Source organism: Eupeodes corollae, chromosome 1, assembly GCF_945859685.1.
Source record: "Eupeodes corollae chromosome 1, idEupCoro1.1, whole genome shotgun sequence".
NCBI lineage: Eukaryota > Metazoa > Arthropoda > Insecta > Diptera > Syrphidae > Eupeodes > Eupeodes corollae.
The window spans coordinates 46,308,919-46,332,372 of record NC_079147.1 but is presented as its reverse complement, the minus strand read 5'-3'; the positions used below and the strand labels follow the sequence as shown (position 1 = coordinate 46,332,372).

The 23,454-nt window shown below is 36.2% G+C and overlaps 1 protein-coding gene across 1 annotated transcript in view; it reads right to left on the bottom strand.

The window, feature by feature from the left end:
- LOC129938770 (uncharacterized) overlaps positions 1-17,439 on the bottom strand; it is a 59,947-nt gene extending 42,508 nt beyond the window's left edge. Inside the window, exon 1 of the mRNA XM_056046509.1 lies at positions 17,303-17,439. Coding sequence (XP_055902484.1) covers positions 17,303-17,426 — 124 coding nt within the window. The 5' untranslated portion in view covers positions 17,427-17,439. The remainder of the gene's footprint in view (positions 1-17,302) is intronic.
- Positions 17,440-23,454: the final 6,015 nt, after the last annotated feature.

The window sequence follows — 23,454 nt, the reverse complement described above, 5'->3', positions numbered from 1 at the left end:
AAAGATACTAAGCTGTTTTAAAACCATGGCTAACAAGTGCAAATTAGAGCGATCAAGATTTGTATTTTGTTAAAATTCCCCTGGCATTTTATCGTTGTTAATTTTTCTTGCAGATTGTAATAATAATTAGGTATGAATGTCTAGACAAAACAGCTCGAGGATATTATTGTATTTATTTTGTATAAAACACATTTCTGTTTGTATTTTTTAAGGATTATTAAAATAAACATAAAACAAAAAGGCAAACTAACAGAAAAAATACTGTCTGTGATATGCTTTTGGTTTGAATAACAAAATATTTTTCATTGTTCCTCCGAACTGAAGCTGTAAAGCTACACCGATATAGCTACTCAAATATAAGTAAAATCCAAATATTTCTGTAAAAAGGACAATCGGCTTTGGTAGCTATACAAACTCATGCATATGTATAGAAGGCACTAAAACTCATAACATTTCTAGTGTAATTTCAACTGGCTGTTACATTTTCAAAATCGTATATAAACAGAGAGAAAGGCGAGCATCTATACGGAGAGCAGGACTTCATAAAAAGTTAAGGGTCATGTAACTCAGCGTTTGCCATCATATTGTTATAGTTTTACATCGAAGTATATCTATCTATGAATGAATAGATACGTAGAGAGCTGTATTCAGTTCATAGATACTTTACAAGGACACACTGTTGGTTTCATAAAATCGTATCTTCTTTGTAGTGGCTATTCGATACAGTTTTAGTAGATAGATATTCGTAGTAGATGCTATGCTGACTGGCTTCTAAAGCTCTTCAGCTGCTTCGACATTGCTGAATAAACATCATTCAAAGATTTCATTTTATTTGTCGGTTCTTCTTATCTATGGTATAGTTTGCACTCACTATAGCCCATCAGCAGTATCTATGTACTCTATAGGAGCTATACAGTATTGATATCCTACAGAGTGGAGTGATTTACAAAATCGTATCGCTACGCTATAATCAGCCTGTCAACGTACCGTCATAAAATGCAGGACTATAATATGTATGTATTTGCCATGTGTGTTGTGTTTCACCAACGACCGCCATGCTAGTCAAAATGAAAACAAGGACGAAAAGACTTTTTGAAGAAGTGAGGAATGAGACATAAATATTCAGCTTATCAAACAATTCCTTTTTCTGTCTTCAGGCGAGACTCGATTTGTCTACTTTGTGTTTACTATTTTACTTTACCGAAGAACAAAAAGGGAACACTGAAGGACATAAATATCCTTGAAACATGAACACAGCGACAAGATACATAGAAATTTAAGTGTGAATTTTAAGCTCAAAAGATTGTATTTGTACTTTGTTTGTTTGTTTCCTAACATACAAAATATAAGGATCTATCACATCCTACTTCTTCAGAAACAAAATAGAAAGACATAGATAAAAGTAAAAGATACATCACTATTATAGGATACATTAAAATCCTATACGAATTCATTAACAGTAGGTTTTAATTTTGTTAAGCGAAGGACAATAATAATAATAATTTATTGTGTCTTGAATTATATCTCTTCAGATTTTCGATTCTGTCACGCTATGTTATTTATACCACTTAAGCAAATATAAAGGCTGGGTGGGTAGAAAAAGGAAGAATAAATCAAAAAGACACAAAACAAAGGAAAACTTTGAATGTTTCAATTCAAATAGAAATCACAGCAATCAATCAGTTCGATTAATTTAACGAATTTTTAATGGTGTTATTTGATGTATTTTTTCGCGTTTTTGTATCCTTTTTATTTTGTTAAGGAATGTTTGCCATCACCACTCACTATTGTTATGATTTTTATACCCAGATCTGCTTATCTATGCTTATCTCTGAATACAAATAAATACCGCACCCTATTATAGTCTATGATGGTTAGGGTTTAACATAGCTTAACGTTACACATTGATGGTGATTATTCACTATGGTGGATTTGGTGACCAATCGTCTTTTATCGTCTTAAAAGAAATTAACATTTTGCTCTTAACTATTTATTAAAAAAACAATTTTACCAAACTTGTTAAAAACAAACTGAAATTGAAAAAAGAGGCTGGGATGCGACCCACACTTCTCATCCCGTCTATCGACTGACTGTTGGATTTTTTAAAACAATTATTGAATGTAAAAAGCAATATTTTCAGTGAGATACAAATAGTTTGAAGCCAAAAGTTTTAATTTTTAAAAAGATATTTCGAAAGTAAATTTTTACCAACTTTTAGTATCGTTTATTTTTTTAGGTTTTAATTTTTTGTTGGAAAAGATATTTGAGTCGAAAATTACTTAAGCCTCAATTTGTACCAAATTTTAATAATCTTTTATTAAAATTCTTAGTTTTTGTAAAAAACTGTAAATTTAATTTTTTTCAAAATTAAATTGAATGTTAAAAACAATATTTATTGTAAGAGTCGAAATAAAAGATTTTTAGAAAGATGTCTGAGCGTGCGTGTGTACGTACGTTCGTAAGTCCGTACGTCCGTACGTTAGTGACGTTTTTTCCCGTCGTCCATTGCTCAAGAACCAGAAGAGATATCGATTTCAAATAAATTTTGTTAAACAGATAATAAGGCAGAAAGATGCAGAAGGGGATCTCAAGAAAATTGCGTGGGTGGTTTTTTTTACCATAGCAGTTTGAAAAAAAGGTGAACATTTTGTTTAACCCTAAATATCTTACGAACCAAAAACGCTAGAGACTTGAATTAAATTTTATATAATACACTGCCAATCACTAGGATGAGGCCACATATTTTTCAACCGAATTTCGGTCCGATACCTGTTGGAATTTGTTTAACCCGGAAAATTTTACTACATGAGAGTAGATACATATTTTCTTAAAACAAAGTGATACAATTATAGGGTTAATTAGAAAAGACCGTTGGAATTTCCCTCCATTAATGAATGAGCTACCTAAAAAGGATATTAAAAAGTGAGTCCATGAGGATGAGACCATTGCGAATATTTCGTTGTAGAAGTTCAGATCAGCAATTTTTTTTTTTTCAAAATTTGGGTTACAATATTTAAGAACGTTTTACAAATAACTATTTTTATTAAACTTCAACTACAAATGGGTTCCGGAAAGACGTTGACAGTAACAGAAAGAGGACAAATCGATGCTTTCAAGGAAATGGGACTCTCAAGCCGAGAAATAGCAAGGAAGCTGAACAGAAGTAAGACAGTTGTAAACAACTACCTTGCTGACCCTCAAAAATATGGAAAAAACCAAACAGGACGCACAGTCCAAGCAACAACATCCCGAGAAAAGCGGTTAATTTTACGTACTGCTTCAAATTCTACTCAATCAGCTACTAAAATAAGGTCCAAAAGCGGAGTATCAGCCAGTATTTCGACAGTCCGAAGGATAATAAGAAAAGATGGTACTATCCAGAGAAGAAAACTCAAAAAGAAACCTGTTCTACACACAAGGAGCTGCGAATGAACTTTGCAACAGAACATGTCTCTTGGAGCAGTCAATGGAAACGCGTCGTCTTTTCGGATGAAAAAAAGTTTAGCCTTGACGGCCCCGATGGTTACAACTTTTATTTCCATGATTTAAGAAAAGAGGAACTAATTTTGGGAAGACATCACAGCCGTACATCAGGTGTTATGGTGTGGGGAGCTATCACCTACTATGGAAAATTCGAATTGGAGTTTCTTTCTCTAACAATGAACGGAAACAGCTACAAATACTTGTTGGAACGCTCATTTTCGAAGATGACGAAAACGTATGGGCATGGCTATCTCGAAAAGTTTATGAAGGCGGTAGACAATTTGAAGACAAGGACTCCTTAATTGAAGCTATCCGTGATGCCTGGGACGAGATTTCACTTGACTATTTAAAAAAACTTTATGATTCCATTCCAAACCGTCTAATAGAGGTCATATCGAAAAATGGGGGCATACTCATTATTAATTGAGAAAAACTTAATAAATAAATGTTTGAAAACCAAAAACTGTAAACATTTCTTTCATTTTTTTATATTTTATAAGATTTTTCATGTGGCCTCATCCAATTGACGCACTTTTTCATACTGTTTTTAAGTAGCTCTTTAATTAATGTAGGGAAACTCCAACTGTTTTTTCTATTTAACTCCTTAATTTTATTACTTTTTTTAAGGAAAATATCTACCTACTCAAATGTAGTAAATTTTTATTATTACGAAATTTCCAGCAGGTATAAAGAACGAAAATCGGTTGAAAAATATGTGGCCTCATCCTAGTGATTGGCAGTGTATATTGTAAAGTGATATCAAAAAAATCCATTTAACGGTTTTTTATAAATCAAAAAATCTAAAAAAATATATTTGTCACCTCCAAAATTTTACTACTAAAATATGATTTCATCTCCAAAACAATGTTGAGAAAAATCGAATTGACAACTTTTTTACAAAAAATTAACAAAAGTTGGTAAAAATTGATTTTCGACTCAAATATCTTTTCAAAAATTTGAAATATTGGCTTCAAACTGATTTTATCGTTTAAGAAATATTGTTTTCAACATTTGATAAAATTTTGAAAACAATCGAATTGACATTTTTTTACAAAAAATAAAACTCTAAAAAAAAAAACAATTCTAAAACTTGGTTAAAAATTTATTTTCGACTCAAATATCTTTTCAGAAATTAAAAATATTGGCTTCAAACTTATTTTATTTCACAGAAAATATTGTTTTTGATATTTAGTAATTTTTATATAAAAATCCAACAGTCCGGTTTTTCATAAAAAATAAAATCTACAAAAAATACGAGTACATATAGACAATCTTTTAAGCAAGACAAATCGACAGACGGGATGGGAAGTTATCAGTGAGGGTCGCATCCCAGCCTCTTTTCTCTAGCGTTATTGGTTCGAAGATATTTTGGGTTACCCACTTCTTTTTTTTAAATTGATTAATTGCCTTCTCAATTTTTTTGACAGTCCTTACTGCATCCTTCTGCATTTTTATGTTAATTACAAAATTTGTTTAAAGCTGGTATCTCTATACTGGTTCTTTAGCTATGGAAGAAATACCTTTTTGAAAGTAGGCTTTCTGCAGGGGTTTTCAAAAGGGACGCTACAGAAGTAAAGCCACTTTTGTGACATTTCTCTTCAGTACGAAGTGGATTACGTACTGTCGAGAATATTGCTGCCGCTGAAGCTTCAGTTGCAGAAAGGCCAAATATGTCGCTCACATGTCGTTCTTAAGCGTTGGGCATCTCTCTGAGGTCGTTGTGGCAAATTTTTATGAAACAATCTTGGCCTACATCTTCACAAGATTAAATTGACACAAGAACTGAACCGCTTGACCCCCAAAGGCGTTTGGTGTAATTTATGGGCCGTAGGCGTCATTGGGTCGTACTTCTTCCGTGATGATCACGACCGGAAAGTTACTGTAAATGGGGATCGCTACCTATGAATGATAACTGAATATTTCGAAATTGGGTGATATGGACTTGGAGGAAACGTGGTGCTAACAGGACGGCACCACAAGCCACATAGCGAATGTGACAATCAATTTATTGGAAACCAAGTTTTTAGAACTTGTTATCTCACGAAATGGTCCAGTCGCTTGGCCGCCTCGGTAGTGTGATTTAAAGCCGTTGGACTATTTCCTGTCCATCAAGTCTATATTAAAATTGCAGCAGTATTGGCTGATTCATGCTTGAAAACCGTCGAAAATTGGGTTCAGCGTCTGAACTTCTGCAAGTGTGCCTGTGGTGGCCATGCGAAAGAAATCGAGTTCCATACATAATGGCATCAAACGTTATTTTACAGGAATTAAGAATTTCATTGATATACAAAACCGTTTTTGTTTTATTTAAAAAAAAAAAACATTTGTAGCCCTCTTATTTTAAGAAACCGATAGAACTGGCCAGGGCAAGACATTTACAGAGAAAGTGATCTTAGTTTCCGTTGTATGTTAATTTACGCAACTACTAAAGTGAATTTTTGTGATGTTCAACTTAGCTGCATGCTCTCCCATTGCCAGTGTCCAATACATATTGCAGTGATCCTGGGTATATCAAGCTTAGGTCTGCAGAACAGATCGATAGAACAGCTGATCCTTGTCAGACCAACTCGTCAGTACGTTCATTTCCATCAATGCCTCTATGACTATCAGAAACCGAAATAAGAGTGACACGGAGGTCAATGTTTAGGCTCAAGATGACGCTGTCGTTGAATTGATAGATATATCAACGTCCTGGCCTTGAGCTGTGCTTCTATTTTGATTTGAGTATTTTCCAAGTTTTCGCTGATTGCTAGTAATAAAGCTTGAAATGCACTGGCAAAATCAGGTATCCAATAAAACTAAGAGACAATTAGGGACTCTTAGACCCAACTCCACACTCTATCTTCGACCCATCAGCAAAGATAGTTGTATCTTAGTCTTTCATTGCTAAGTCATCCTTCTAATCCCTTTAAGCCGAAACAATGACTTGAAAAATTTTACTTAAATTTAAGGCATGTGTGCAGTAGTCAATGTCTTTTGCAAAAATATCTGCTGCAGTCAGTTCATTAATGCTGTCATGCATAGAAGGTCTGGAAAATCAACAGTTTGATAACTTTATTCAAAACACTCTGCACGATACTGAATATCGGCATCTGTTGAGCAGGATCGATCTTTGAACCTTCCTTAGTTTGTCGATGTTGTATTTCTTGTTAAGTGCAAGGCACCATAGAATCAATCCATAAGACAAAATATACCTTACAATGGCTGTACAAGTGTACACGTCTACAAAATCATTTTCGATTGATGGCCTCACTTTTTACCAAATATGTTTATACAGACATAAAATTCAGTGCAAGCCTTCTTAAACAGTTCTTCAATGTTTAATTTTCGGTTTAGTTTGCGATCTAGGCATCATAGATATTATGCACTGAATGATAAAGACAGGATTTGATCTTTCAATCGGGGTAAAGTGAAGGCAGGTATTTTAGTTTTGGTTGTAAAGCGTTTTTTTTTTGTGATACACACCAATCATCAGTTGCTAAGTTTCTTCAGAGCCGACTTTCCCGAGACCAGTAAAACCGATGCATTAGGATAAGCTGCCGCCTTCAATCAACAAGGTTAGACTTGAACAAAGAAACACGCTGACTTGAAGGTTGGTTCATGACATATTGGCTCAAATGGCTAAAACAATATGACCCATTATATCATAGGTTTAATCACTCTTTAAGGGAAGTTCATTACTTCAACGTGTCACAATGGATCTACATTGATCTAAGTGTAGATTATTGTAATATTCGTGGGCTTAGATCGAATTTTCTTTCTGTGTACTCCCATACTGCTTTAAACAGGCCAGCTGTATTGGCACTAAGTGAAACCCAAGTGGGTGAGGATTCCGATCCCACTGAATTCTTTATTCAAGGGTTTAACTTGGTGCCATTATTCTTTTCCCACCATGGTCTCGCCATTTACATTAGGAATGATGTTGCTTATCAGTTTTTGCCACAATATGGTCCCTGCACAAATTCTTTTCTCAATTTTATGTGGTTTAAATTTTCCGTGAATAAGCAAATCATTCACTATTGCTTCCTTTATCGAAGCCCAAATCTAGACAGAGTATCAACTTCTCGTGAATTTGATGCTTTGTCTCATTCCATCCAAAGAATTGTTTCGTCCTATCCTCGCACTGAAATCGTTGTTACGGGCGATTTCAATGTACACAATTCTTCATGGCTTCAACATTCGGGCCAGTCAACACCAGAAGGAGTGTGTGCTGAGATCTTCGCTGAGTTAAACCACCTAACTCAGCTGGTCAACGAGCCCACTCGAATGTCGGACGTGGTAGGTCGAGCAGAAAACACTCTTGACTTGTTTCTTACCTCTGACCCTGGTAAGTACACTATTAGTGTCCTATCTCCTCTAGGTTCATCTGACCATTGTGTCATATCAGCAAATTTCTCGTATAAAAACTCTCCAGTTAAAGAAAGAGCTCCTAAGAGAACCGTTTGGCAATACGAGAAAGCCAACTGGGACGGTCTCAATAATTACTTCAGGATCTTTAACTGGTCACTATGCTTCCTCGATAGTGACGTTGACGCCAGCGCTGATATGATCACAAGTTTGATTCTCCTGGGAATGAGAACTTTTATCCCGAATAGGGTTTAAAGTATCAGACCTAAGGAAAACGCATGGTTCGATGCGAGCTGTAAAGAGGTTATTAGGGTTAAGAAGGTAAGTTTCCGTTGTTTTAAAGCCAATACAACTGAGGAAAACCGGAATAAGTTCAAGCAAGCCAGGAAGGCCTGCAGCGCCCATATTCGACGGACCAAATTTTTACATGACCAAAAATTACTGCAAAAAATACTGCAATGTCCCAAAGGCAGTAAAAATTTTTGGTCATTTGTAAAAAATATGAGGAATTCTTCCTCTTCCTCGGTTCCTACGCTCGTTGTGAATGACACTCCATTTGTTAGCTCTTTAGAGAAAGCAAATCTTTTTGGTAGGCAGTTCGCCGCCAACTCCGCCTGTACTTGATTGAGTTAATGATTCTATGGGGCAAATCTTTTTTCGCACTCGTACTGAAGTGAGAGTCCTAAAAGATCTTAACATACACAAATCTGCTGGTCCGGATGGTATCCCCGCTATTGTTCTGAAGAGGTGTTCTTCATTGCTGGCAAAACCACTGCGTAAGCCTTTTCATCTGTCCTACTCCTCAGGTCTCGTTCCGAGTGGATGGAAAACCGCATTTGTCCAGCCTATTCCCAAAAAAGGCGAATCTTCCTCACCGTCTAATTATCGACCGATTGCACTTACGTCCCTTCTTTCCAAGGTCATGGAAACGCTGATTAATTATCAGCTCAAGAAATATCTTGAAGAACGGAAGCTTCTTAATGACCGACAGTATGGTTTTCGTAGCAATAGGTCCACTGGTGATCTCATGGTTCATCTCACCGAACAGTGGAACAAATCTTTACATAGCTTTGGAGAAAGTAAGATTATTGCACTAGATATTTCAAAAGCATTTGATAGGGTTTGGCATCAGGCTCTCTTTCGAAAATGCGTGCTTTCGGTTTGCATGAATCCCTCCTTCATTGGATTAGTAATTACCTTTCGAATCTTCCAATACAAATTGTATTGGATGGATTCAAGTCTGAAAACCACAAAATAAATGCTGGTGTGCCCCAGGGCTCTGTTCTATCTCCAACACTCTTTCTCATTTTTATTAATGATCTCCTGTCTGCAACATCTAACCCAATACATTGTTTCGCTGACGATAGTACTCTTAGCTTTTCATATTCGTTTTCAGATTCACACCCCTCTTCTTCGGATGTGGAACTGCAACGACAAAATATGATAAGCTCATTAAATTCCGACCTAAACAGCATTGTACAATGGGGAATAAGAAACCGCGTGGAATTTAATGCTTCGAAAATGCAATGCTGTCTTGTATCGTTAAAGCGAAATATACCCCCCCTGCCATTATCCATAAATGGCACTTGCATCGAGGAAACTGAACATCTGGATATTCTTGGTATGTGTATCACCAACCACCTTTTGTGGAACGATCACATTTGCGATGTCGCCAAAAATGCCGCAAGATGTTTGGGTTTTCTAAGGCGATGCAAGAAGTTTTTTTCCCCCTCTGATCTGGCTGTTATTTACAAGACTTATATACGTCCAAAGCTTGAGTATAACTCCCATATCTGGGCTGGTGCTCCTGCAACTTTCTTAAGCCTCTTGGATAGCATTGAACATAGAGCATTTAGATTGATTGGTGATATTGCCATCATAAGATCATTTACGTCACTTGAACATCGTCGAAATGTTTCTTGTCTCACCCAGTTTTACCGTTATTTTAATGGTTTATGCTCTAGAGAAATAGCCAGCTGCATTCCTCCCCTTAAACAGTTCAACCGTAATACTCGCGCTTCTAGGAATGCTCATCAATATACCCTCGAGCCCATCTTCGGTCGTACTGTCAAGTACAGAGATTCGCTCTTTAGCCGTACTATGCGAATGTGGAATGCCTCACCACACTCTGTCTTTCCCAGCTATTGCAATATTCAGGAATTCAAAACCAATGTGCACCGACATCTCCTTTCAACCCCTCCCTCCCTTTCCTAGTGCTCACACTGTGTCTACATAAGGGTAATATATCCCCTTGAGTGTGCGCTTATTATAAAAAAAAAAAAATGTGATGATAAAGTCATCAAACGCCAGCCCATCAACCTAACCCAACCTAATATGGAAGTATAGAAAATTAAGAGCTCTAAAACTATTTTCAATAAAAAAACCTTACATATTTTTTCATTTTTATATTTGAAATAAAAAAATATATAAACCACTAGGTATGGTCACTCTAATGTCATATAAAAATTTTAAATGATATTGATGCGGATAGGTTGGTGGTTATTAATCGATAGGTTTATGGGAAGGATTGTATTTTTCAAAGCTCCTTTTTTGTTGTTGTCGTTGTTAGTTCAGCACAGTATAACACATCGCTAAGTACTAAGACTATTGCGATTGCAAATTTACGTTTTGATATGATGCGGTATAAATTTTATTAGCGTTATATTTGCTGCTATAAAGGACGTTCTTTTACTTATACATATACTTAAACACATAAATAGATGGCTGATGTCTGCTTCGATTTCGACCCACAAGCCGTATCGTCGTCCTCTTCCTAGTCGACGACGACGTCTGGTCGGGTGTTTCTATTAAGGATGTGTTTTATGTTGGCTTTTAATGACACTTTGGTTAAGATATCAATGTGAATATGTGGGGGAGGAAAAAACGAACTATCATCTAAGACTAAGGCATGTTTAGCTTATAGATAGATATAATTTTATATCCGTTTTATACCGATATGGCTTTCTTTCAGGATTGTTATAGCCTCCAAAGATGCCATTGACATTGCAGGCATCAGATTATCATTCCTTCATGTCTATACTTATTTCCCTTCTCACCCTCTTCGTTTTCTTTTCCAAGAAGACAAGACAAAAGTATAGAATTATAATATAGGACATATCTAGAACAACTGCGTGCTATAATGGATATTTATTAATATCACACATTGATATGATAGAAAAATGATATTTAAATGATTATGGCACTTTCGTGATAATGATGTTTGCATTATGTGTGGTGTGTGGTACATGTGGGTGTAGTGGAGTATGAACGAGTGTAGAGTGAATATCCTGAAGAAAAATGTTATATTATTATAATATAGCAAAGCAGCACCATACAAGGATATATTAATGAATTATTAATTTTGGCATTTATAGTTCAGCAGCAAGGATAAAGGATATATTCGATTGGCAATTATATTATATTTGATAAAGTTTAGTCTTTTCATTTTGTTTGTGACCTACATTAATATGTACTGTGCATGTGTACACATTTATGTTGTTAGTTTTGCTGATGGGGGTATGGTCATGGTTCATTTGTGAGTAAAGCGTGTGTCAATATTTAATATGATTACATTGACATTCGAAGGGTTGATTGAAAAAAAAATATTAAATATTCTTATACAAACATAAATTCATCATAACCTACCTACATACATGTATAAACTGTGTATGTGTTAATTGGTGTTTGTTTTGTTTAGTATAGAAAGTGACAATTATGACAGTAGTTTCGTGCAGTTGATTGATTATCTTTTGTTTGTATTTTTTGGCGTTAATTTAATATTCTGGATTTGTTCGTATGTAACAGGGTGGTTCATATGAAGTGAGACAAAAAGCATAAGAAATCAGATAGGAACTAAATTGCTTGGAAAGATTTCTGTTTTGTCTTAAAACTATTTCTTAACCATACGAAAAATGTTCGACAATCATGCGTCAACTTACTTTATTTAAGCATGATACAATAATTGTAAGACTTGTTGTCTTTATGAAAATAATTTTGTATACAAATCACGTCCATAGATTTTAATTTGACATCAACTCCAATTTTTAAATTATAAAGAGTCTTTCAATACTGACTTACAAGCTTTGACAGTAGTGTCGAATTAAGGTCTATTTGCTCTGTCTGATTTTGTTTTTCATATTAACGTCAACAACATAAACAAATAAATAAATTATGTGGCCCAACAGTCCTTATAGTACCAGGGTTTAGTGACTTCCAACTCTGAACAATTCCTGTGTGCGACTAATGTTGACAATAATGGAAGGGACCTGCAGTTTTTTTTTTTTTATTTATTTGATTTACTTGACAAGAATTACTCATGGAGAATGTGTCAATTCCTCGGAAGAGCCAATACCGTAAAAAAAATTTCACAGGCATGGATCGAATCCAAGACATCTAGTATGACAGTCCAACGTCCAAAGTCTAAACTATCATGCCACGGGCACTACAACGTCAACAACAAAACGTGTTAACTATACATTGTTTCATCAAGATTTGTTCTTTATCCAAGAAGGTGACCTGGAAAATCCGAGGCAACTAATTTCATATAGTCAGTAAAAACTTGGCCTTCTACATACCACAACTTGGATTATTTTGCGTCACGACTAAGTCTTGTAGATATTTTTCTTACATACAAGTTGAAGGTAATTCCAATTCTCATCTACACATCATCTTCGTGTACGAGTACATATTCTTCGAGGTCTTGGACAAGACGTATGAGCAGTGCCCTGACTATGACATTAAAATTGTCTTAGGAGATTTTAATGCCAAGCTAGGAAGAGAAGACATCTTTGGTGGCTGGTCGATTTCGCTGCGGGGCGAGACGTTCTGGTAGCTAGTACGCAGTTCACGCATCTCAATATCCACAAGGGGACATGGAAATCTCCTGATCAATCAACCTTCAACCAGATTGACCACATTGCGATCGACGCACGACACTTCTTCAGTATACAGAATATACGGGCATTCCGAGGCGCCAAAATTGACTCGGACCACTACCTCGTTGTAGCCAAGGTACGGAGGTAATGTGTAAAGATTCCACGTTGGACAGCTACAATCGCAAGAGACTGCCATGTCCTTTTCCGATCGAGTCTCTAATAACCTCTTTAGGAGTCCTATGCTGCCTGCATTAAGCATTGAAAACCAGTGGCAACATTGACTTGCAGCCATGAGAGATGCCGCCTCTGAAGTGCTAGGTTTCACACGGCCATCACAGCGAAATCCCTGGTTTGACGACGACTAGCGGCAAGCGCGTGCAGCGAAACAAAAGGCATACAAAACGGAGCTGCACAGTAGGACTAGAGATGCTCGCGAGCTCTACGAGCAGAAGAGGAGAGGGGGACACCGGCTTCTTAAAGATAGAGGGATGTCACAACAGGCTAAACAAAACCTCCCAAGGGTACCAGCCACGAACCGAAGCCTGTAAAGACGATCAGGGGAACATCGTAGTAGAACCGCAGCCGATGCTGAGAATATGGAAAGATCACTTCTCCAAATTATATAACTGCGATGGCGAACCGAATTCCGCTGTAAGGGAGGTAGAACCACTCAACCTCGGCGACGCAGATCAACAATTCCGCCTACCAGACCTTGACGAAGTGAAGATAGCTATACCTTAAGTTAAGTCAAACAAAGCTGCTGGAGCTGACGGCATCGCTGCCGAACTATTCAAAGCAGCAGGCGATGACTTGGTAGGGAGAATGCAACAACTCATCTTCAAAATATGGTCGGAAGAAAGCATGCCCGATGAGTGGAATCTTAGCATAGTGTGCCCGATATATAAGAAAGGAGAACACCTAAACTGCGCCAACTACAGAGGCATCAGTCTCCGTAACATTGCGTATAAGATCCTCTCTGCAGTATTATGTGAACGTCTAACGCCATTCGCCAACAACCTGATTGGTCTTTATCAGTGTGGCTTCAGACCAGGAAAGTCCACTATCGACCAAATATTCACACTACGGCAGATCTTGGGAAAAACCCAGGAACTTCAAATCGATACCCACCATCTCCTTATTGATTTTAAAGCCGCGTATGACAGCATCTATAGGGAAGAGCTCTACCGAGCAATGTCTAGTTTTGGCATCCCTGTCAAACTTATCCGTTTGTACAGAATGACGATGAAGAATGCACGCTGCTCTATCAAGGTCGGAAAAGATCTTACCGATGCAAAGGTTTTAGACAAGGCGATGCACTGTCATGCGACTTCTTCAACATCGTTCTGGAAAGAATTGTGCAAAACTCAACCGTCAACACTAGAGGCACAATCTTCCAAAGGTCCATCCAATTACTCGGATTCGCAGATGATATTGACATAATTGGAAGATCAAAGCGTGATGTCAGTGGAGCGTTTTTTGAGCATTGCTAGGGAAGCAAAGAAGATGGGTTTAGTGGTCAATGAGGGCAAGACCAAGTATATGCTGTCATTAAAAAAAGGACACTGAACAACGACGTCTTGGACAAAACGTCACCATGGACAGCTATAACTTGGAGGTAGTTAAGGACTTTGTTTACCTAGGTACCGCTATTAATACAGACAACGACACCAGCGCTTAAATCAAACGAAGAATAACTCTTGCAAATCGCTGCTTCTTTGGACCTAGAAGGCAATTGAGAAGTAAAGTCCTCTCTGGGGCATCTAAAATCACCATCTATAAGACACTCATCATCTCGGTTCATAGAAAGACGAGAGCGTCTTAGGATGCTACGAGAGAAAAATTCTTCGGGTGATTTTTGGTCCCGTACGCATAGATGGAGAATGGAGGAGAAGATATAACGACGAACTGTACGGGTTGTACAGCGACATTGACCTAGTTAGCAGAATTAAAGTTCAACGGCTAAGATGGCTAGGTCATGTAGAGCGGATTTACATCAACGCTCCACCCCGAAAGGTCTTCGAATCCAATCCCGAGGGACGGCGCAGTAGAGGAAGACCGCGACTCAGGTGGCGCACCCAGGTTTGAGAGGACCTCAACCAACTTGGCGTGCGAGACTGGAAACAGCAAGCTTGGGACCGAGCTGGCGCCACTCTTTCTCATTTTCATTTACGATATCCTGTCTTCAACTTCTAATCCAACACATTGTTTCGGTGACAATAGTACTCTTAGCTTCTCATATTCGTTTTCAAAATCACATCCTTTTTCTTCGGATGCGGAGCTTCGACAACAAAATATGATAAGCTCATAAAATTCCGACCTAAACAGTATTGTACAATGGGGAATTTGTATAATTAAACTGAGATATATTCCCCTTGCCATTATCCATGGATGGTACTTGCATCGAATAGACTGAACATCTCGGTATTCTCGGTACATTTACCACCAACCACCTCTTGTGGAACGATCGCATACGCGATGTCACAAAAATGCCGCAAGATATTTGGGGTTTCTAAGGCAATGCAAAAAGATTTTCGCCCCCTTATCTGGCTGTTATCTTTTAGAATTGTATACGTTTGAAACTTGAGTATAACTCCTATATCTGGGCTAGTGCAACTTATTTAATCCTCTTGAACGAAGAGCATTTAGATTGATTTGTGAACCACGTCGAAAAGTTTCTTGTCTTACTCTCTTTTACCGTTATTTTAACGGTTAATGCTCTAGAGAAATAGCCAGGTGCATACTTCTTCTTAAACAGATCAACCGTAATACACGCGCTTCTGGGAATGTACATCAATATATTCTCGAGCCCAACTTCGGTCGTACTGTTTAGTACAGAAATTCGTTCTTTAGCCGTACTACGCAATTGGGAACTTAAACTTAAACTTAAACTTAAACTTAAACTTAAACTTAAACTTAAACTTAAACTTAAACTTAAACTTAAACTTAAACTTAAACTTAAACTTAAACTTAAACTTAAACTTAAACTTAAACTTAAACTTAAACTTAAACTTAAACTTAAACTTAAACTTAAACTTAAACTTAAACTTAAACTTAAACTTAAACTTAAACTTAAACTTAAACTTAAACTTAAACTTAAACTTAAACTTAAACTTAAACTTAAACTTAAACTTAAACTTAAACTTAAACTTAAACTTAAACTTAAACTTAAACTTAAACTTAAACTTAAACTTAAACTTAAACTTAAACTTAAACTTAAACTTAAACTTAAACTTAAACTTAAACTTAAACTTAAACTTGAACTTAAACTTAAACTTAAACTTAAACTTAAACTTAAACTTAAACTTAAACTTAAACTTAAACTTAAACTTAAACTTAAACTTAAACTTAAACTTAAACTTAAACTTAAACTTAAACTTAAACTTAAACTTAAACTTAAACTTAAACTTAAACTTAAACTTAAACTTAAACTTAAACTTAAACTTAAACTTAAACTTAAACTTAAACTTAAACTTAAACTTAAACTTAAACTTAACCTAGATTTCAGGTTCTAAGTTATAAAATTAAATATTATCAAAGAGACAAAAGAAAAAAGAACATTTTTCTATCCGCGGAATTGCACCAAAGGGATTTTCTATTCCATCATGAATTATTGATATATCAACTTCTAGAACGGAACACAATAATTTAATTGAATTAAATTGAATAGAATTGAGTTGAGTTGAATTGAACAGAATACGGAATATGGAATTGAATTAAATGGGCTCTCCTGCTGCTTTGTGTTTTGACTTCAATATTGTTCACAATGTTCATCAATATCACAATGAAAAAGGAAAACTGAATAAAACATTCAACGATGAGGAATAGAAAACTGAATCAAAATGAAAACAATAATAATTGTATGAGTCCCTCGCGGCTCACTTGACATAAAATAGATTCCTTTTGACACCTGCAATACCAACGGGCGTGGGGTTGTGAGTGAAGGAAAGCTAGAGAAATAAAGTGTGAATAAGCAAGAACTTTCAATCCACCTGTCCTGGTGATGTTTTCTGATTCTACACGTATGGTGTGATGTTTTTCTTGGATTTTCTTAGTCAGCGAAAAGTTTTTCAAAACATGGAAAAAGAAAACAAAGTTGATCATCAAAATGATGGGTTGATATTTGTTGTTTATTTTGATGTAGGAAGGAATCTATCGGGTGGGGGCTGAAGGCGAAGCGCGCTAATGTGATAACTTGAAATGTATCCGGAAAAACGAGGATGTTTGTTGCTAAGTGAAATTGGATGATTTCCTTAAGGTATTCGTCAGACTGAATGCGGAGACGGGAAATCAGCCATTGCAAAGAAAAAAGAGCACATCACAGAAGAGCAAAGGAAAGCAGAGCGCGCCTCAGTGAGTATGCCGATGTCAGAGGCAGGAAACAACATAAGTATAAATAACGGATAACAATAATTCCTTTGGAAAAGGATTTCTGATGCTTTTCTTTTGTATGAAATATCATATCCTTTGCTCTTCACTTCTTTTCACACCCACCATGTCATTTCGACAGTTCTTCAAAGCCTCTCTCTGCCCCTATCTATATCATCCCCCTCCAAAAAAAAAGAAAGGACCCAGACAAACTTTTTAAGCAATCGACTTACCTGTACGTTTTTCCGCTTCGTTTATGGGTATATTTTCCAAGACAATCGGTTCGGAACGCCCCTTCTGGTTTACACTATAGACGACAAGATGTAGGGCCGGATTGGGATCGGGGTAGTATTCCATTGGTGATAAATCTGCAAAAAGAATAAGGATAATGTAAAATGATGTTATAATGTACTTCGCGGCGGTGTTTAGACTTAAACATATACTCGAACTTGTTATAAGTATACGATATATCCCTACAGAAGTGTATGATGGTATGTGGGTGGGAGGTTGTGTACCTTCCTTAAGCCTCTTAATATATAAAGGTGCTATTGTTTTGGATTTCTGTAAGGAATTGGGTGTTTTATCCTTTAATTTTTTTTACTTTGTATTCTATTGAATCAAAGTATGTGTTATTATAATACATATGTACATATGTAAGTCTATATATGTATATGCGACATCCTCGCACATGACGTAGCAAGGATTAGTGGAACCGTGATGGAATGCCCGTCTTTAACGATTGCGTGCTTGCTCATGTAAGTAAATGCTTAAAAAGTTTCAAAGTCGTTAACCAGTGAGGGTATAATAAGGAGAACAGTCAGCTGGAGAGAGGCTGGGTTGAGGATGGATGGGTACGAGGAACAAAATCGAGTGATAAGAGTGTCTTAATCGATTTTTCAATCCATGAAAATTCTTAGGAAAATAATTTATTAAGATTATGCGTTGCTAAATGTTGTTAATTTGTATTAATGGCATCATATCAAAGGATATTATGTGCTTTTATAATGTAAGGCAAGGTAGGTAAATAAATTGTCATTACATGAAGGTAAACTCTTTGAACATAATTATAGAAGACATGTGTGGGTAATTCATTAATATGAGTATTCGCAATAAAAATGATAATCTTAGGTATATATTTATATTTATGTACATACATTAATCTTTTAAGAAAAAAATATAATTCTTTTGGTTTGTTGGAAAATTTATCAATAGTATAGCAGGATTTTACACGAAAAGCAAAAACAATATCCGTAGTATGAATACTTTCGATAAATCTTAGAATCTTACTACAGGTCGGTTTTTTTAAATTTATACGAGTCTCGAATGGACACAATGTTAATGAAGTAGTCGACAAACAAACTATTGAAACCAAGTTTTCTGTTAATGTTAATTTGATACTTGTTTCTTTTTGCACTTGTTACTTAAAGCTTCGAATCAAGTTTGTTTTTGAGCAAAGCTCAGTTTTTATGTTTTTACATTTTTTTTAGTCTGAAAAATAAACTCAAAGATCATTGTTCAATTTTAAAAACTTAAAATCTTTTTATTCGGAAATTTGATTAGTTTGATATTGATTTGAGATAGTTCAAAAGGTTATGGGCCAGTCCCCAATATAAATTATTTTGTTTCTGAATTAAATTTAGTTTATTTAAAATTGAACATTTTATTTAGTTTGAGAACATGGATTTTTCGAAACATATAAAACTTTTGGCTGGTGAAGCAGATTGGCCAATATGGAAGCGAAAGATAAGAGATTTACTAAATTACCCTGAAGGAGCAATAGACGTTATTGACGGGATATTGACGAAACCCGAAGATTAAGAAGCAGGCGCTTCAGAAGCAGCAGTTACGAAGCACAGCGAAATGAACAATTTCTTTCGGAAGGCAAATAGCTATGCAAAGTCCATGATCACAAGCTCAGTAACTGATTAGGTCTATCAGAAGATTATGGATCAAGAAACAGCTCGTGATACTTGGGAAGCTTTGCGTTTGCATTTCTAAGCAACTTCCAAGGATCAACTGTTCAAAATATGAATCGTCCTGTTTGCATTTAACTGGAATACAAGCAATGATTTTTCCACGCATATTGCACAATTGAAGAGTTTATGGAATGAACTTAATAATGGACTCAAAGCCAAGAGTGAAAATATGCTTCCAGATATGATGTTGGTATGTAAGGTTTTACATATATATTGTCAAGCTCATTTGAGACATTCAAGTCAAGTTGGATGCTTCTTACCAAAAATGAACAAAAGACTTTCGATGAGTTTACAGTACAGCTGTGCTTGTACGAAAGAAATTTCAAAAAGAAGGATGAAGTTGACAACTCAGCTCAAGAGGCGCTAGTTGTTAAATATGATTCAAGCAAACAAGAAAACTTACCAAGACCAAGAACATCAAGAAATGAAAGAGAAGATATTTATAATTTTTGCAAGACAAAAGGACATTGGGTGCGAGATTGTAGGCGATGGATATTTGAAGGAAGACCAACCAAAGATAAGATGTTTAACAGAAGTACACACAATTTTGCTGACACCAACACATTTCTCATGTCCATACGTAACGATATTTTTGCTACTGATTTCAAGACGACGGATTGGTGGTTTGATAACGATGCAACAAGGAATATTACAAACTGTTCAGACTGGTACATTGATTTTGGAAATTTCGACAGTCCACACAAAATTCAAGCCGCTGGAAAGGAAATGCTTAGTGATATTTGGAAAGGGACCATCCGAGCTATTTCATCTCACAATAACAAAGAAGTGACATTAACTGTTGTTTGGTATGTACCTTCTATTTCTCGTAATTTACTTTTCATAGTAGCTGCTCAAGACAGAAATCAGAGAAGTGTTTTTAAGTCGACCACTAAGGAGTGTTAACTTGATATCGATGGAGAGATTGTTTTATATGGAAACTGTCAAGTGAATTGTTCTCTTTATAAGGCAGCAATCAAACCAATAGTATCGAAAAAGAATTTGCAGTCAAACGTAGCCGTTGGAGAAGACTCAACACTTCAACTTTACCGTGTGTGATGGGGCCATCAAGACAAAAGACATTTTTTTTTTTTTTTTTTTTTTTTTTTTTTTTTTTTATATCCGATGGAAATCTTCAAAAGACACTCGGTAAGAATCGGTACCGAGTAGTGTGGGACTCTTACCGCACTAAAACCACCGGTGAATCAGGACCAATCTATGAAAGATCGACAAATGATTTTTATTTCTTAATTTTTAAAATCGCATTGGGGGAAGTTTAAGGTTATAACACTTTCCCGTAGCTTTTAGCCCATCAGCTCATGAGGCTTGGTTCTTCTTAATCTCCGAACATTGTCTCGTACATTTAATACGGTCTCCATTTCAGAGTTAGTATGACTTTGCAGCCGCTTATTGTGTGATACAGCGTGTTTCTTAACCACTTCTGTAACCATTTCAATTTGAAGGTCACGATGTAGATCGCTATTTCTTATATACCAAGGGGCATTTATTATTCCACGAAGGACCTTGCTTTGGAATTTTTGGATGGGTTCAGCATTTGTTTTCTTTGTACAGCCCCATAGTTGGATGCCATATGTCCAAACGGGTTGCAATACTTGCTTATATAACATTAGTTTGTTCTGGATAGATAGGTCAGAGTTCTTTCCTATTAACCAGTACATTTTTCTGTACTTCAAGTTTAGTTCTTCTCTTTTCTTTTTGATGTGTTCTTTCCATTTAAGCTTTGCATCCAAATTCATTCCAAGGTATTTGGCGGTATTGGAGTAAGGTACTTCTGTACTGTTTATAAAAATTGGAACATTGTTTATGTTTTTGTTTGTAAAGTTTATATGCGTCGATTTTGTTTCGTTTAATTTGATACGCCATTTGTGCGTCCAATCACTAACTTTATCGACTGCATTTTGCAATTTTTGTGTAGCCTTCGTAACGGATTTATCTGGCACCAATATTGCAGTATCATCAGCAAAGGTGGCCATGATAGCGTTGATGTCCACTGGAATATCCCTTGTATATAACAGATACAGGGTTGGTCCTAGGACACTTCCTTGTGGTACACCGGCTTCAATTTTCTTAAGTTCCGAGTAATTTTGGTCGTACCGTACTCTAAAGAGTCGGTTCGTAATATAGGATTTCAGTATTTCGTAGTACTGCCTGGGGAAGTCCCTATGCAGTTTGTACTCAAGTCCCAAGTGCCAAACCTTGTCAAAAGCTTGAGCAACATCTAAGAATACAGACGAGCATACTTGTTTTTCTTCAAGTGCCTTTTCCACAACATCCGTAATTCGATGCACTTGGTCTATCGTGGAATGTTTATTTCTAAATCCAAACTGATGGCTCGGAATTAGTCTTCTTTCTTCAATTATTTTGTTAAGCCTTTTAAGTAGCAGTTTTTCAAAAACTTTTGCCATGATTGGTATAAGCGATATTGGTCTGTAAGATGTAACTTCTGTTGGTGGCTTACCTTGTTTAGGTATAACAATGACTTCCGCAATTTTCCAATGATGTGGCACATATCTTAGTTTAAGGCATGCGTTTATTATAAATTGGAGTTTCTTGAAGGCTATAAGAGGCATTTCTTTCAGAACCTGAGCAGTTATAAGATCGTACCCTGGTGATTTTTTGTTTGACAGCTTATGTTGACACATGCTTCTTACTTCTTTGAGCGTGACAAAAGGTATTTCACATTCGTCGTTTCTGTCAACAAACTGTAAGGGATCTGTAGCTGTGCTTGCTGGGAATGGCTTGAAAACATTCGCGAGATGTTCAGCAAAGAGATCAGCCTTTTGTTTCGGGTTTCCGATCCATTTACCATCTTGAGATTTTATCGGCGGGTTTTGTGTCTGAGGTCTTTTTAGACGCTTAGTTGCTTTCCATAAGGAGTATTCTGTATAAGCATCCGTCGTCAGACTTTTCAAGAATCTACTTAGTGAATCATTTTTAAACTCACAGATTCTTTTTTTTAATTCGTTGTTAAGACGGTTAAAAACTACCTTATCATCTGGGAATCTCGTGGATTGCCATTTTCTTCTAGCTCTTCTTTTTTCCAATATCAACTCCTTTATTTCGATAGGATATTTTATTTCTTTTTCTCTCGCATTCGAAATAGTTGGAGTACTTTCTTCTGCAGCCTGCTGCACATCAGCAATAAATTGTTCTACTTCATGATCAATTTGTTCAATTGTTTGCATAGGGGATCTTAGGTTTATAAAATTTTCAAGTTTGTCTCTGAATTCGTTCCAGTTTGTTCTGTTATTCACGAGCTTGGGATTACTTTTTTCTATTATTTCTGTTTCGCTCAGTGATAAAATTACTGGAGTATGATCTGATGATAAATCATAATTACCTTCGACACTTATATGATTTCGTTTAATACCTTTAACTACGAAAAAGTCTATAAGGTCTGGTATTTTGTTAGTATCAGATGGCCAATATGTTGGCGAACCAGAAGAATAAAATTCGCAGTTGTATTTTCGGCCTGCTTGGTATAGCCGTTTACCTTTTGTTGTTAAAATGTAAAACAAATGGTTGAGAAAAAATTTGGAATTAAGTTCATGCTCTACGAAAAGATTGGTGAGCCTTGTATTATAGCTCATAGACTTCCATTCGGAACAAGAAGAAAAGCGACAACACCTGGTGAGCTGATGTCTACAGGCGTTTGTGGACCTTTCAGTGACTTATTTGGGAAGAAGAAATACCTTGTCATTTTTAAAGATGGTTTTACGAAGTTCCGATACGGATTTGCAATAGCACACAAATCAGAAGTTAAAGATGTTCTGAAGGAAGTGATTGCAAATGCCAAGATGTTAGGTCATCCCACTAAGGAACTACTGAGTGATAATGGTGGTGAGTTCATCAAATCTGATTTTAAGCAAATCCTACGATCAAATGATACCACACAGGGACTTACAGCACCATTTACGCCAGAGCAAAACAGTTGTTGTGAACGTGAAAACCAAACAATAGTTGAAATGGCAAGAACCTATAAGTATTCGAACAGTAAAGCTAATTTTCCAGACGCAACTGGGGCGGAGCTAATAAATACCTACTGCTATTTATATCCTGAACAGGACAGGAAAGTCTTCAGTTGATGGTAAAAGCCTGTACGAATTGGGGATGTAGAAGAAGTCGAGGATAAAACATTTGAGAATAATTGGATCCACATGTTACACCCACATTCCCATTCAGAAGAGACAGAAAATGGACAAGATAGCAGTAAAAGGATTTCTTGTGGGATATGACAGTGATGAAAGATACCGAATTTTTATTCAAGATCAGAACAAGTTAGTTCTTTCAAGAGATGTGCAGTTTCAGGAAAATTAGATTATATGTGAAAATGTAGTTAAACTTTCCTTTCGAGTTCGGAACAGGAAGAACGTCAAAAAAATCTTGCAGAT